The sequence below is a fragment of the Delphinus delphis genome, chromosome 16 (assembly GCF_949987515.2).
Source record: "Delphinus delphis chromosome 16, mDelDel1.2, whole genome shotgun sequence".
Lineage (NCBI taxonomy): Eukaryota > Metazoa > Chordata > Mammalia > Artiodactyla > Delphinidae > Delphinus > Delphinus delphis.
The window spans coordinates 1803875-1818343 of record NC_082698.1 but is presented as its reverse complement, the minus strand read 5'-3'; the positions used below and the strand labels follow the sequence as shown (position 1 = coordinate 1818343).

At 37.5% G+C, this 14469-nt stretch overlaps 1 protein-coding gene across 1 annotated transcript in view; it reads right to left on the bottom strand.

Annotated features, from left to right (window-relative positions):
* Positions 1-14469, bottom strand: part of TCERG1L (transcription elongation regulator 1 like) — a 200083-nt gene that overhangs the window by 183428 nt on the left and 2186 nt on the right. Inside the window, exons 2-3 of the mRNA XM_060033828.1 lie at positions 14147-14293; positions 13206-13386 (exon numbers count right to left, since the gene is read on the bottom strand). Of these exons, the coding sequence (XP_059889811.1) occupies positions 13206-13386; positions 14147-14293 (328 nt within the window). The remainder of the gene's footprint in view (positions 1-13205; positions 13387-14146; positions 14294-14469) is intronic.

Genomic DNA, 14469 nt, shown 5'->3' with positions numbered 1-14469 from the left:
GTTTTCTTCTGATTTGCATGCTGTATCTTTTCCACGTTTTTACTTTCATCTGCTCTAGGGTTTTATATTAAAAATGAGTTTCTTGTGGACATAATATATATAAAGATGAAAATCTTTCCTTTTAATTATAAAGTTTATACCTTTGTATTTCTTTATTTCTTTACTTTGGCTTAGTTCTATTTTTATTGAAGTATAGTTAATTTACAATGTTGTAGTAGTTTCAAGCATACAGCAAAGTGATTCAGTTATACAGATATGTATATATTCTCTTTCAGGTTCTTTTCCATTATAGGTTATTACAAGATATTGAGTATAGTTCTCTGGGCTATACAGTAGATCCTTGTTGTTTATTTTATATACAGTAGTGTGTATATGTTAATACCAAACTCCTAATTTACCTCTCCCCCATCCCCACTATCCCCTTTGGTAACCATACGTTTGTTTTCTAAGTCTGTGTGTCTATTTCTGTTTTCTAAATAAGTTCATTTGTATCTTTTTTTAGATTCCAAATATTAGTGAAATCATATATTATTTGTCTTTCTCCATCTGACTTACTTAATACGATCATCTCTAGGCCCATCCACATTGCTGTAAATGTCATTATTTCTTTCTTTTTTATGACTAACATTCCATTGTATATATGTACCACATCTTCTTTATCCATTCTTCTGTCCATAGACTTTCAGGTTGCTTCCATGTCTTAGCTATTGTAAATAGTGCTGCTATGAACATTGGGGTGCATGTATCTTTTTGAATTAGAGTTTTTTCCAGACATATGCCCAAGTGTGGGATTGCAAGGTCATAGAGCAACTCTATTTGCAGTTTTTTAAGGACCCTCCACACTGTTCTCCATAGTGGCTGTACCAATTTACATCTCCACCACCAGCGTAGGAGGGTTCCTTTTGCTCCACACCCTCTCCAGAATTTATTATTTGTAGACATTTTAATGATGGCCATTCTGACTGGTGTGAGCTCATACCTCATTGTAGTTTTGATATACATTTCTCTAATCATTAGTGATATTGAGCATCTTTTCATATGCCTGTTGGCCATCTGTATGTCTTCTTTGGAGAAATGTCTATTTAGATCTTTTGCCCATTTTTTTATTGGGTTGTTTGTTTTTTGATATTAAGCTGTATGAGCTGTTTTTATATTTTGAAAATTAATCTGTTGGTAGCATCGTTAGCAAATATTTTCTCCTAGTCTGTAAGTTGTCTTTTGTTTTGTTTATGGTTTCCTTTGCTATGCAAAAGCTTTTAAGCTTAATTAGGTCCCATTTGTTTAATTTTGTTTTTATTTCCATTACTCTAGGAGATGGATCCAAAAATATATTTCTGCAAATTATGTTAAAGAGTGTTCTGCCTATGTTTTCCTCTAGGAGTTTTATAGTATCCAATCTTACATTTACGTCTTTAATCCATTTTGAATTTATTTTTGAAAATGGTGTTAGAGAATGTTCTAATTTCATTCTTTTACATGTAGCTGCCTGGTTTTCCCAGCACCACTTATTGAAGAAACTGTCTTTTCTCCATTGTATATTCTTGCATCCTTTGTCATAGATTAATTGACCATAAATGTGTGGGTTTATTTCTGGGCTCTCTACCCTGTTCCATTGATCTATGTGTTTGTTTTTGTGCCAGTACCATACTGCTTTGATTACTGTAGCTTTTTATCAATAGTATAATTTAAAGTAAGGGAGTGTGATTCCTCTAGCTCCATTCTTCTTTCTCAAGATTGTTTTGGCTATTCAGGGTCTTTGTGTTTCCATACAAATTTAAAATTTTTTTGTTCTAGTTCTGTGAAAAATGCCACTGGTAATTTGATAGGGATTGTACTGAATCTGTAGATTTCCTTGGGAAGTATGGTCATTTTAACAATACTGATTCTTCTAATCCAAGAACATGGTATAGCTTTCCATCTGTTTGTGTCATCTTCAATTTCTTTCATCAGCATCTTACAGTTTTTGGAGTACAGGTCTTTTTCCTCCTTAGGTACGTTTATTTCTAAGTATTTTATTCTTTTTGATGCAAAGGTGAATGGGATTGTTTCCTTAATTTCTCTTTCTGATATTTTATTGTTAGTGTATAGAAATACAACAGATTTCTGTATATGAATTTTGTGTCCAACAACTTTACCAAATTTGTTGATGAGCTCTAGTAGTTTTCTGGTAGCATCTTTAGGATTTTCTACATGTCTGCAAACAATGACAGTGTTACTTCTTCTTTTTCCAATTTGAATTCCTTTTATTTCTTTTTCTTCTCTGATTGCTGTGGCTAGGACTTCCAAAACTATGCTGAATAAAAATGGCAAGAGTGGGCATCCTTGTCTTGTTCCTGATCTTATAGGAAATGATTTCAGCTTTTCACAATTGAGTATAATGTTACCTGTGGGTTTGTAATATATAGCCTTTATTATGTTGACGTATGTTGCCTCTATGCCGACTTTCTGAAGAATTTTTATCATAAATGGATGTTGAATTTTATCAAAAGCTTTTTCTGCATCTACTGAGACGATCGTATGGTTTTTATTCTTTAATTTGTTAATGTGGTGTATCACATTGATTGATTTGCAGATATTGAAAAATCCTTGCATCCCTGGGATAAATCCCACTTGATCATGGTGTATGATCCTTTAACACATTATTGACCAAGGGATTTTTGCAGAAACTAATGCCTGTGGCAATAATACGTCTACAGTGAGTAATGTTAATGTATTGTTTGAGTTAGTGGGCTAGTATTTTGTTGAGGATTTTTGCATCTATGTTCATCAGTGATATTGGCCTGTAATATTCTTTTTTTGTGATATCTTTGTCTGGTTTTGGTGTCAGGATGATGGTGGCCTCATAGAATGAGTTCAGAAATATTCCTTCCTTTGCAATTTTTTTTGAATAGTTTCAGAAGGACAGGTGTTAACTCTTCTCTAAATGTTTAGTAGAATTCACCTGTGAAGTTAACTGGTCCTGGACTTCTGTTTTTTGGGAGTTTTTAAATTACTGATTCGATTTTGGTACTGGTAATTGATCTGTTCACATTTTCTATTCCTTCCTCATTCACTCTTGGGAGATTCTACCTTTCTAAGAATTTGTCCATTTCTCCCAGGTTGTCCATTGTATTGGTGTATAGTTGCTCATAGTAGTCTCTTATGATCCTTTGTATTTCTGCAGTGTCAGTTGTAACTTCTCCTTTTTCATTTCTCAGTTTATTGATTTGGGCCCTCTCCCTTTTTTTCTTGATGAGTCTGGCTAAAGGTTTATCAATTTTGTTTATCTTTTCAAAGAACAAGCTTTTAGTTTCACTGATATTTTCTATTGCTTTTTAAGTCTCTGTTTCATTTATTTCTGCTCTGATTTATGATTTATTTATTTAAGGTTTATCATAAATCTTTACGATTTATTTTCTTTTATTAGTTTCGGGTTTTGTTTGTTCTTCTTTCTCTAGTTGCTTTAGGCATAAGGTTAGGTTGTTTATTTGATATTTTTCTTATTTCCTGACATAAGCTTGTACTGTTATAAGCTTCCCTTCTAGAATTGCTTTTGCTGCATCCCATAGGTTTTGGTTCATCATGTTTTCATTTTCATTTGTTTCTAGGTGTTTTTTGATTTCCTCTCTCTTTTTTTCAGTAGCATATTGTTTAGCCTCCACGTGTTTGCATTTTTTTGCAGTTTTTTTCTCTTGTAGTTGATTTCTAGCCTCATACCATTGTGGTCAGAAAAGACGCTTGATATGATTTCAGTTTTCTTAAATTTACCAAGCCTTGATTTTTGACCCAGCATGTGATCTATCCTGGAGAATGTTCCATGTGAACTTGAAAAGGTTTATTCTGCTGCTTTCAGATGGAATGCTTTATAAATATAAACTAAGTATATCTGGTCTAATGTGTCATTTTAAGGCCTGTGTTTCCTTATTGACTTTCTGTCTGGATGATCTGTCCATTGATGAAAGTGGGGTGTTAAAGTCCCCCCCCCCCATTATTGTGTTACTGTTGATTTCTCCTTTTATGTCTGTTAACATTTACCTTATATATTTAGGTGTTCCTATGTTGGGTGCATGTATATTTAAAATTGTTATATCTTCTTCTTGGATTGATCCTTTGATCATCATGTAGTGTCCTTCTTTGTCTCCTGCTACAGTTTTTATTTTACTGTCAATTTTGTCTGAAAAAGTATTGCTGCTCCAGCTTTCTTGTGATTTTCATTTGTGTGGAGAGCCTTCTTCCATCCTCTCACTTTTGGTCTGTATGTGACTTTATACCTTTTTATTTAAATATACCATATTGTAGTTATTATTTTTTTAATTATTTACTTCTTCTGTGCTTTGATCTTTTGTTCTCTTTTTCTGACTGAATTTGGGTTGAGTATTTGTTATGATTCCAATTTTATTGATTATTGTTATTCTGTTGTTTTATTAGTTATAACTCTTTTTAATTCTTAAGTGGTTGCTATATGCTTTATAATATGTATTTTAATTAATTAGAGTTCACCTTCAAATAACATCATACCACTTAATGTATGATGGGAGCTTTGCAGTTATATCCTTCCAATTCCTTACTCCCATCTTTTGTGATTGTTGACATCGTTTTGATTTCACACATGCTATATGCACATACTACATCACTCACCATTACTTATCCTTATACAGTTAATTATCTTTCGGAGCAATTAAAAACAAGGTAAAATATATATTTTACCTTAATGTACTCTTTATTTCTTTGTACAGATGCAAGTTTCTCTCTGCTATCATATTAGTTCTGCTTGATAAGCTTCTTCATAATTTCTTGAACTGCAGGTCTACCGACAATTAATTCTTTTCAGTTTTAGTTTCGGAAAAATCTTCATTTCACCTTAGTTTTTGATAATTGTTTTTGCTTTGTATAAAGTTCTTGACTGAGAGATTTTTAGTTCAGTCTTTTAAAGATGTCACTTTGTTGCTTTGGGGTTTGTATAGATTCTTATAATACAACTCCTGCAATTTTAAATTTTTGTTACTATCTGTGTAACGTGTCTTTTTTTCCTTGTTTGTCTTCAAGATTTTCTCTTAACCTTGGAAACAGAAGTTTGAATATGTTTTGCCTCATTTTCAGTCTTGGGGTTTTCTAAGTCTCTTAGATCCATGTTTTGATAACTTTTATTAATTGTTTATTACCTTTGGTCACTGTGACTTCAAATGTTTTTTTCCCCCCTCATTTTCTCTCCTCCTGAAACTTCAATTATATGTATGTTAAACCATTTGATATTATCTCATACCTCTGGGAAAGTATGCTCCATTTTTTCACTGTTTTCTCTTTGTGTTACAATTTTAGTAGTTTCTGTTGACCTATCTTTAAGTGCATTCATACTTTCCTTGGCTGTATCACATCTACTCATGAGTCCACCAAAGTAATTCTTCATTTCTGATACCATGTTTTATTTTTTCTAGTATTTCAGTTTGGCTTTCTTATCTTTTCCATATCTCTGATAAAATTCTCTATCTTTTCATGCATGTGGCCCGCCTTTTCCATTAGACTCATTAATATATTAATCATCGTTATTTCAAAGTCCCTGTCTGAGAGTTCCAAAATATGTCATCTTAGGATCTGGTTTTGTTGCTTACTTTATCTCTTGACAATGGTTTATCATTTTTTGCTTTGTTTGTGTGTCTTGCAACTTTTTTATTCAATGCCAGACATCATGATTAGAACGATAGAGAATGAGGTACTTAGGATTTACTCCTGGAAATGGGCACACCCCTTCTTCTGTCAAGCTGAATGAGATGTGTCAATGTATTCAGGTGTTGACCTGGATTTGTATTTTGTTGCCACAGTTTCCTACCATGCCCCAGAGGCTTCAAAATCCTTTAACGATGCCTTTTTCTTAGAGTAAGTTCTAGGGTGTCTGATAGTCTTAATATTTGTGTCCCCCTAACTTTCAGCCATCCCCAAATTCCTGCATCACAGAAGAGGGTCACTCTCCATACCCGGTCCCTGCACCAGTGGTAGGTGGCTGTTGCTTTTACTCATGTTTATAAGGCTGGCTGTGGGGCAGGATGTCTTGTCTCGTGTCAGTCTTAAATACCCTTGTTTTCTGGGCTTCCAGCATGAGAGTTTCCTAGTGTTTCAGCTTCTTTTAACTATATAAGGGATTTTGAAATAATTTGTATCCTCAGATTTCTCAATTCTCCTCTTCCCAATTTTACCAACATAATTTGAGGTTACGTATTCAGATTATAATTATTCTTTTCAGCTTCAGTTTGGGGGAAAAAAGTTGCTTAGAAATTTTCAGTCATTCCTGTAACCAAATTAATGAACATTTACATATATTCTATGTTATTGACAAAAATTGTTGACGATTATAGATAGTTTGAAACCTGACTTCCCCATTCTTAGCTCTTGCTTTTGATTAATTTCTCAATTAGTGGAGGAAACTGAAGAGAAAAAAAAATTTATGATATAAGTTTTTCCCAAATTTTTCATAGTCTATAAAAGAATTCTAAAGTGAGAGTATTGTCATAATTTGAAAATTAAGAGAAACATAAAGCTTAAATCTGTTTCTTTAAAAATCTTACTGGTAATTGCTTGAGAAAATAGGATCAGTATGAACATATTCCAAATCACCATATAAAACAAAAATAAACAAAATCAAACAAAACATACATGGCACAGCAAAAGAATAAAAACAGACTAAAATAAAGAAATAGCAAAACACTATAAAAAACAGGATATAGGGCTTTCCTGGTGGCGCAGTGGTTGAGAGTCTGCCTGCCGATGCAGAGGACACAGGTTCGTGCCCTGGTCCAGGAAGATCCCACAGGCCGCAGAGCGGCTGGGCCCGTGAGCCATGGACGCTGAGCCTGCGCGTCCGGAGCCTGTCCTCCGCAATGGGAGAGGCCACAACACTGAGAGGCCCATGTACCACAAAAAAAACAAAAACAAAAACAAACAAAAAAAAAACAGGATATAATAATATGACAGAAGAAACATAAAAATAGGAATTCAAATATAGGTACACCAAACTCCATTTTTAAAGGCAAAAGAAGAGACTGTGCCTTTAAATGACTGACCTAAGCTTAAAACAAAAGACAAGGTAAACACTGATAAGCAAGATAAAACAGAAATGTAGAGTGACAGCAACATTAACTTGAGACAAAGTAGAACTTGAGGTGAGAACATTAGACGTGAAGCAAGTCTATCCATCGGTTGTTTGAGAAGGTCTTTTCCTTGCTTATGCGTATGGAGGCCTTTCTTGTTGGGCATATATTACTTTGATCACAAACGTTTTTCCTCCTAATTCTCTAAAGTTTTCCGCATCAGGTGATCACATCTAGTGCTGTACATTGATCTGAAGCTGTGCCCACTTCAGTGTTCCTGGAAGGAGTGGCTCTCCCATTCGTACACTCCACCAGGATACAGTGAGCAAGGTATATGTCACGGCCACATTTAATATGTCTGTCACATTGTATTTGTTTTTCGAGGAGATCACATCAGCATCGATGTGTTGTTTGCTCTCTATCTCACTGTCACCTTCTCATGATTACCATCCCTTTGTTCACTGCCACAGCTACACATGCTTGAGAATCCATCTATGTTGTCTGCCATCATCCAGTTCAAACCGTCTTGCCACGTGATTTCATGCCTCCGCCAGCTCGCTTTCGATTTTTCTTTTATTGCTTTTCTATAAAGCTCTTCTGTTCATATTAAGGTAAACTGAAAGGTGATTTATGCAAAATGCTTACAAGCTCCTGTACAAAAGCTGTTTCCCAGATTTTTCTTTCTTCTGCATCTTTTGAGTAAACAAATCTTTCATGAAGCAGAACAGTTTCTGTTGTCCCACCTCATCTTCCACTTTCCCTCCCTGTCTCTCTAGTCATCTTTGAATGGCACAGCCAGGATTTTTTTTCCAACAAGATATTGGTAGAATCACGCTCTTTGATCTTCAGCCCAAAGGCAATGTGATATACACAACTTTTAGACAAATCCCCAGTTTCCAGCAAACTATAATGCCATGTGTCCTTACCGGATAGAAGCTGAGTAAATTATTCTCCTGCCTGATACTCTGAATCTAAGCACTTGTATTTCTGAATAGCTTGAAGGACTCTGAAGTTCTCATTTTTAGAAGTGAAGCACAGGGATGCTTTGGAAAGCACGATTTCCACGCTGGCCCTACTCCCACCTCTATTTGTGATAAACCTCATATCCTTAGAAGCAATGCAAGCCCATTTCTCCCTGGGATGAAGAGGGACTTAGCACTGCATGGGAGAAGGGAGATGTTGAGATTGGAGACAAAGTGATGGGGTCTCATCCTAAGTGCAGAGACTCCTGAAGAGGAGGGGGTGCCTTGTCCTCATGTGTCCTCGCCTTTCCTGCATCAGCCTCTGAGGACTGGGAATGAATGAGTCCCAGCTTATTTCTCAGTTCAACCCATTCACACTGTAATTAGGGATGATTCCTTAAAAAGCCACTAAGTTATTCACTGGAGACTTTACTTTCCAGTAGAGTTGTAACTTGCATATTTTTGGACGCTTGCATTTACTTTTCGGTGAGAAGACTCGGCCCTTTCTTTGTCTGCTCTGCTTCCTGAGGACAAATTTACACTTTCCTGAAGAAACCATGGCTCCCAAGCTGAAGAATGATGGAACATCCCAGGATACTCTGGACAGCGCCCAGGACTTACTACACAGGTCCCATGGGATGATGGGATTCATCTTGCACGAAGTGGCCCTGAGCTGGGCCACCACTGCCGCATCCCACCACCGCTGCCACACCCCGCCACCGCTGCCGCATCCCGCCACCACTGCCGCACCCCGCCACCACTGCCGCGCCCCACCACCACTGCCGCACCCCACCCCCACGGCCGCGCCCCACCCCCACTGCCCCATCCCACCCCCACCGCCGCGCCCCACCCCCACTGCCCCATCCCACCCCCACGGCCGCACCCCACCCCCACTCTCCTCCTTGGTTTAGGCTGCTTGACTGCTTGTCATCACCTGATGAAACATCTGTCGTAAGTTTGTGACTTTACATGTCCTACTGCTCCATTCCCTCTCCTGCCCTGGTCAGGTTCTGCTGATCTTTGTGGTGTGTTTCAGGTACACCATCCCCTGGAGACCTTCCCTGATGACCCTCCTGAGACCCTCCTTGGACGCCTGCAGAGAGCCCCTAGGAAGGCAGTGCTGGGTAATGATCTAAGAGTGCACTTCCCCAGGAGAACATGTGCTGCGAGGGCGCCTAGCAGAGCCCATGTCTGCACCGCCTGCAGGAGCTCCTCGGATGAATGCAGGTGGGAACACGACTGACCTTCACGCTTCTAAGTGGCCAACAGGCTTGCTTCAGGTCTGAGTATAACAGCAAATCATTACCTCTATCGTTAACATAAGTGAGTCTAGTATATATCAAAAATAAAGTCCTTCAAAACATTTATTAAATTTTAGATGACTTACCCAAATTCGTTCAAGTTGTGCTAATATTCTATGAGACGTTGCTGCAGTGCAGTTACTTCTTAACCAACCATAGATCAGGAGGGGAGCGATATTAACATGAGCCTCAGAGGTCACCCACCTGACATCTCTGCCCATCACACCTTCTAACTCAGTTCAACAGACCACATGCTTACTGAAACAAAACCACTTTCTAGTGTCACATCATTGGAGCTCATGCTACGTAATGCCATTGTCAAGAATGATTATTACACAAATGTACTATCTATCCAAGAAAGGAAAATGTAATGAGGCTGTTTAAAATGAGGCGAGTCTGTCAGAATGGCCATCATCAAAAAATCTACAAACAATAAATGCTGGAGAGAGTGTGGAGAAAAGGGAACCCTCCTGCACTGTCGGTGGGAATGTAAATTGATACAGCCACTATAGAGAACAGTACGGAGGTTCCTTAAAAAACTAAAAATAGAACTACCATACGACCCAGCAATCCCACTACTGGGCATATACCCTGAGAAAACCATAATTCAAAAAGACACATGCACCCCAATGTTCATTGCAGCTCTATTTACAATAGCCAGGACATGGAAGCAACCTAAGTGTCCATCGACAGATGAAGGGATAAAGAAGATGTGGCACATATATACAATGGAATATTACTCAGCCATAAAAAGAGATGAAATTGAGTTATTTGTAGTGAGGTGGATGGACCTAGAGTCTGTCATACAGAGTGAAGTAAGTCAGAGAGAGAAAAACAAATACCATATGCTAACACATATATATGGAATCTAAAAAGAAATTAAAATGGTTCTGATGAACCTAGGGGCAGGATAGGAATAGAGATGCAGACGTAGAGAATGGACTTGAGGACAAGGGAAGGGGGAAGTGTAAGCTGGGACGAAGTGAGAGAGAAGCATTGACATATATACACTACCAAATGTAAAAGAGATAGCTAGTGGGAAGCAGCTGCATAGCACAGGGAGATCAGCTCGGTGCTTTGCGACCACCTAGAGGGGTGGGATAGGGAGGGTGGGAGGACAGGAGACGCAACAGGGAAGAGATATGGGAGCATATGTATATGTATAACTGAGTCACTCTGTTATACAACAGCAATTAACATGACATTGTAAAGCACTTATACTCCAATAAAGATGTTAAAAAAATCTAAAAAAAATATTAAATTAAATTAAAAAATAAAATGAGGTGAGTCTGACTCACTCTCCTGGTTCTCCTGGAGTTCTAATAGTGCTTCATTGATTAACTGAAAGGGGATCAATAAAATATATCTAAGATTCTAAGGCCATTTGCTTCTGAATATAACAATTTACAAATGGATCCACTTAAAATATCAATCATATAATATATTCATACATTATATATTAATATAGTGTGTATAAATATTTACATTTATAAATGCATAACTTTATATAATGTAAACCAATATAATATTTCAATTTATCAATATATAGCAAGATACGACTTAATAGCAATTATAACAATAACTTTTAACAACATATCTGAAAATTTACATGTAAAATGTTTTAATGAGGCTATATTTTCTCATTAATTACATTAAAATTGAAACAATGTACCTTAACTTTTAACTGACTGGGAGCTACCCTACCTTCCACCTTTACTTGCTCCCCCTTCCAGGTTCTCGGTTAAATAGTTAGTGACATATAAACAACAAACATGTAAACAACACCCTAAATGTGTTCTTTGGACTAACAGTCACTTAACACATGTTTCTAGAATAGTAATTTCTAAGAATCTGAAATGTATCAAAAAATCAAAATTTTCATGAAGCAGTTCAGAAATGCCATCTCAGAACAAATGCCTATACGACTGTTAGTAAAATACCTCTGGGCACAGATACATTATTCTCCAAAAGATAAGTAAAGCATGTTGTATTCTTATGGTTCATGAGTCCAAAAAAAAAAAAAAAATCCAAGGAAGAATAAAAGCAGAAATTTGATAAATGTTAGATGGGGTGGACAGTTATTCTATGATCGACCATGTTAGTAAGAAATATTGTTTTATTTTGTCCTTTAAAAAGGCTTAGTCAAAAAGTCAAAAGGTGGGGCTTCCCTGGTGGCGCAGTGGTTGAGAGTCCGCCTGCCGATGCAGGGGACACGGGTTTGTGCCCCGGTCCGGGAAGATCCCACATGCCGCGGAGCAGCTGGGCCCGTGGGCCATGGCCGCTGAGCCTGCGCGTCCGGAGCCTGTGCTCCGCAACGGGAGAGGCCACAACAGTGAGAGGCCCGCGTACCGCAAAAAAAAAAAAAAAAAAGTCAAAAGGTAAAATTAACATGAATATGCTTTAAGTATGAAATAGGTGTCACACAATGGCAAGTCAAAATGTCCACATGATATAAACGCTATGATAATTTGCCATAAGCTTCTTCGACAAAATTGGTAGTTAGCGTGTTCACAGTATGAGTTTTCTAAGAGGACAGAGGTACAATGCAAATGTCTACATGCTATTCAAGAGTGAGCGGACAGGAGGAAAGGTCACTCGAAGCTCTTGTTGGAACAGTTAAACTAATTTCACTGTTTTTTAAACTAAATGTGCTGATTATTTTGGTGACAGCATTGCCAGTGCATTAGGAAAGTAAAATATTATCCTTTCATATACCGAAAAAGACGTCCAAAGCCCTGGAATACCATATATTACATGCTATCTGATCATCCTTTGTCATCGTTCAATTAAAAAGGATATGTGATCATCTTCGTGTAAAATGTTTATAAGTGTATGTATGTATGACGCTTATTCAGATTTTAACAACTCAGTAACAGATGATTACAAGGGCAGAAGGCAAGTTTCAGTCAAGAATCATTAAGGCCTATGAAAAAACACACAGAGTTGAGTGTTCTTCCTGACTTATTACTAAACAGGACACATAGCAAATTATAATACATAAGGTAGAAAGAGAGAGAAGAAAGTAAATATGTCTCTAAACCAGCACTGATCTATCCACAGATACACGTCCTTATTACTAAATTTTAGTGCTACATATTGGGACAATCTTGGTAGGTAGGAAATTACAAGGAAGATAATATAGTTCTGAAGTCATAAAATATTCCGTAATGGGAGGTGTTGCAAGATAATTTGCGCATGAGCAACATCTGCTTCTCTAATATGATCATATGTTAGGGTGATTTTAAAAATCAATTAAAAAATTCATAAGATGATTTTATTCTCTTGTTACTATATAGGTTTATTACACCATCTTTCAACCAGGGGTTATTTCATGGGAGTCTGTTCCAGGACCACTGTTCTTTTAGGTCACTAGACTCCAAAGAGAACAAAACCCATCTTCCCAACAGCACACATTTACAGACCATCGCCAACATCACCCCATATTCGTGAAGGCAAAACGTATAAAAATCTTACATGTGCCCGTGTCCTGCGGACCAGGGAGCTATGCACCTCACCCCACATAAGGAACATTTTTTAAATGAGTTGCCTGATCAATTAGGGCTCCTACTAAGAGCTATCAGCAGAAGATTTGGTCCAATTCTAAAAACAGAGCCCCAAAAACATGATTCTGTACGAATCCCCTCAGCCATCTCTTCGCCTTCAAGCAGATTCCATCCTCCAAAAACACAGCGAATAATCTACCCCAAACTCAATGTCGTTATGAAAAGGAATCACGCCCGTGAAAAAAGAAATTATATTTTACTGAAAGAACTGCTTCATTAAAGTGACATAGTTTTCCTACCCAAAGCTAATTTGTAGCTACAGCAAAAGCAAACAAACAAAAACCAACCACACATGTTTACAGCTATTTGGGCACCAACCTGGGATAGGCTGAGGTGTTAACACCACTGTGGGAAGAGGCCTAGAGGCAGGAGCGGGCCTGGACAGAGACACGGCTACTTGATTTGCCAACAGTTGAGGCTTCTCAGGCCCATGGAACAATCTTGATTCCTCAGGATAGATCCATGTTGAGTCCAGAGCAAAGGAATTATTAAAAAAGATCTGTCCAAAGAAAGAGCAAGCATAACACTTAAGGCCATGCACAGAACAAACGCTGAAGACTGTAGAATACTTGTCTCACGTTGAACATTGGAGATTCTATGCATGGAGATTCTATAAGGCCACTATCTTAAAACCTGAGGATCCACAGGGCTCTGACACCAATCACCTTCTCGTTAAGTCTCCTGGGCTGGTCTTCAGCTATTGACTTGGTTAGTTCATCCCAGCAGCCAGTTAACAGATACAGAATCACCCCAGTGAGATAAGCAGTGTGTTGTAGAACAAGTCACTGAACTACTTTCTATTGGTTTTCAGGTAAACAAAGTGTAGCCAGTATATTTGAATTCAAAAGGCAAGAAAAACCATCCGAAAGATGAACACTCAAAGCAATAATACCAAGGAAAACTTACTTTTAAAATGTACACTTGAGTTATATAAGGTTGAAGGCTAGATTCTGAACAATAGTTATGGATTTAAAAACTGAAAAATTCAAAAAGTAGTACTTCTGATTCAGAAGTAGGAATTTTATATTATCCTATGGAAACCAAATATTTTAAGCGAAAACAAAATCCCCCACCACCACCACCATCTACTGGTGCTTTTGAACAGACCAATCTTATTCTGAAAAGACTTCTCTCCAGACCGAGCTGGTTGATCTATTGCAGTTAGAAACTAAAAATACACAGTGATTTCTGTTACAGCAGTACCCGACAACTTAAAAATTAACAGCCCATTTATCCAATCAGGCTAGCTGCATTTTTACCTTACAATTAGGTATCCTTTTGTCTATCCAACTTTTCCCAATGGGAAGTGGAAGAGAAGATGGGCAGACATGTGGGAAAATGGGCACCAATTCCACAGTGGAAGAGGGGGACAGTCCAATCGATGGAGAATGACCACCAAACAGCCACTGAAACCCAAGAAAAGAGAAGGGTGTGCTCATTAGCCTACATCAATCAACTCTCCTTTGTACCAAAAGATGCTGGGATAGCTGCTTTAAAAGGGAATTTTAAAATGCATGCATTTGATTCTGAGAAAAATCTCCTTTTTCCCAGTCCAAAAAATCCCCACAAACATTCAAAATTC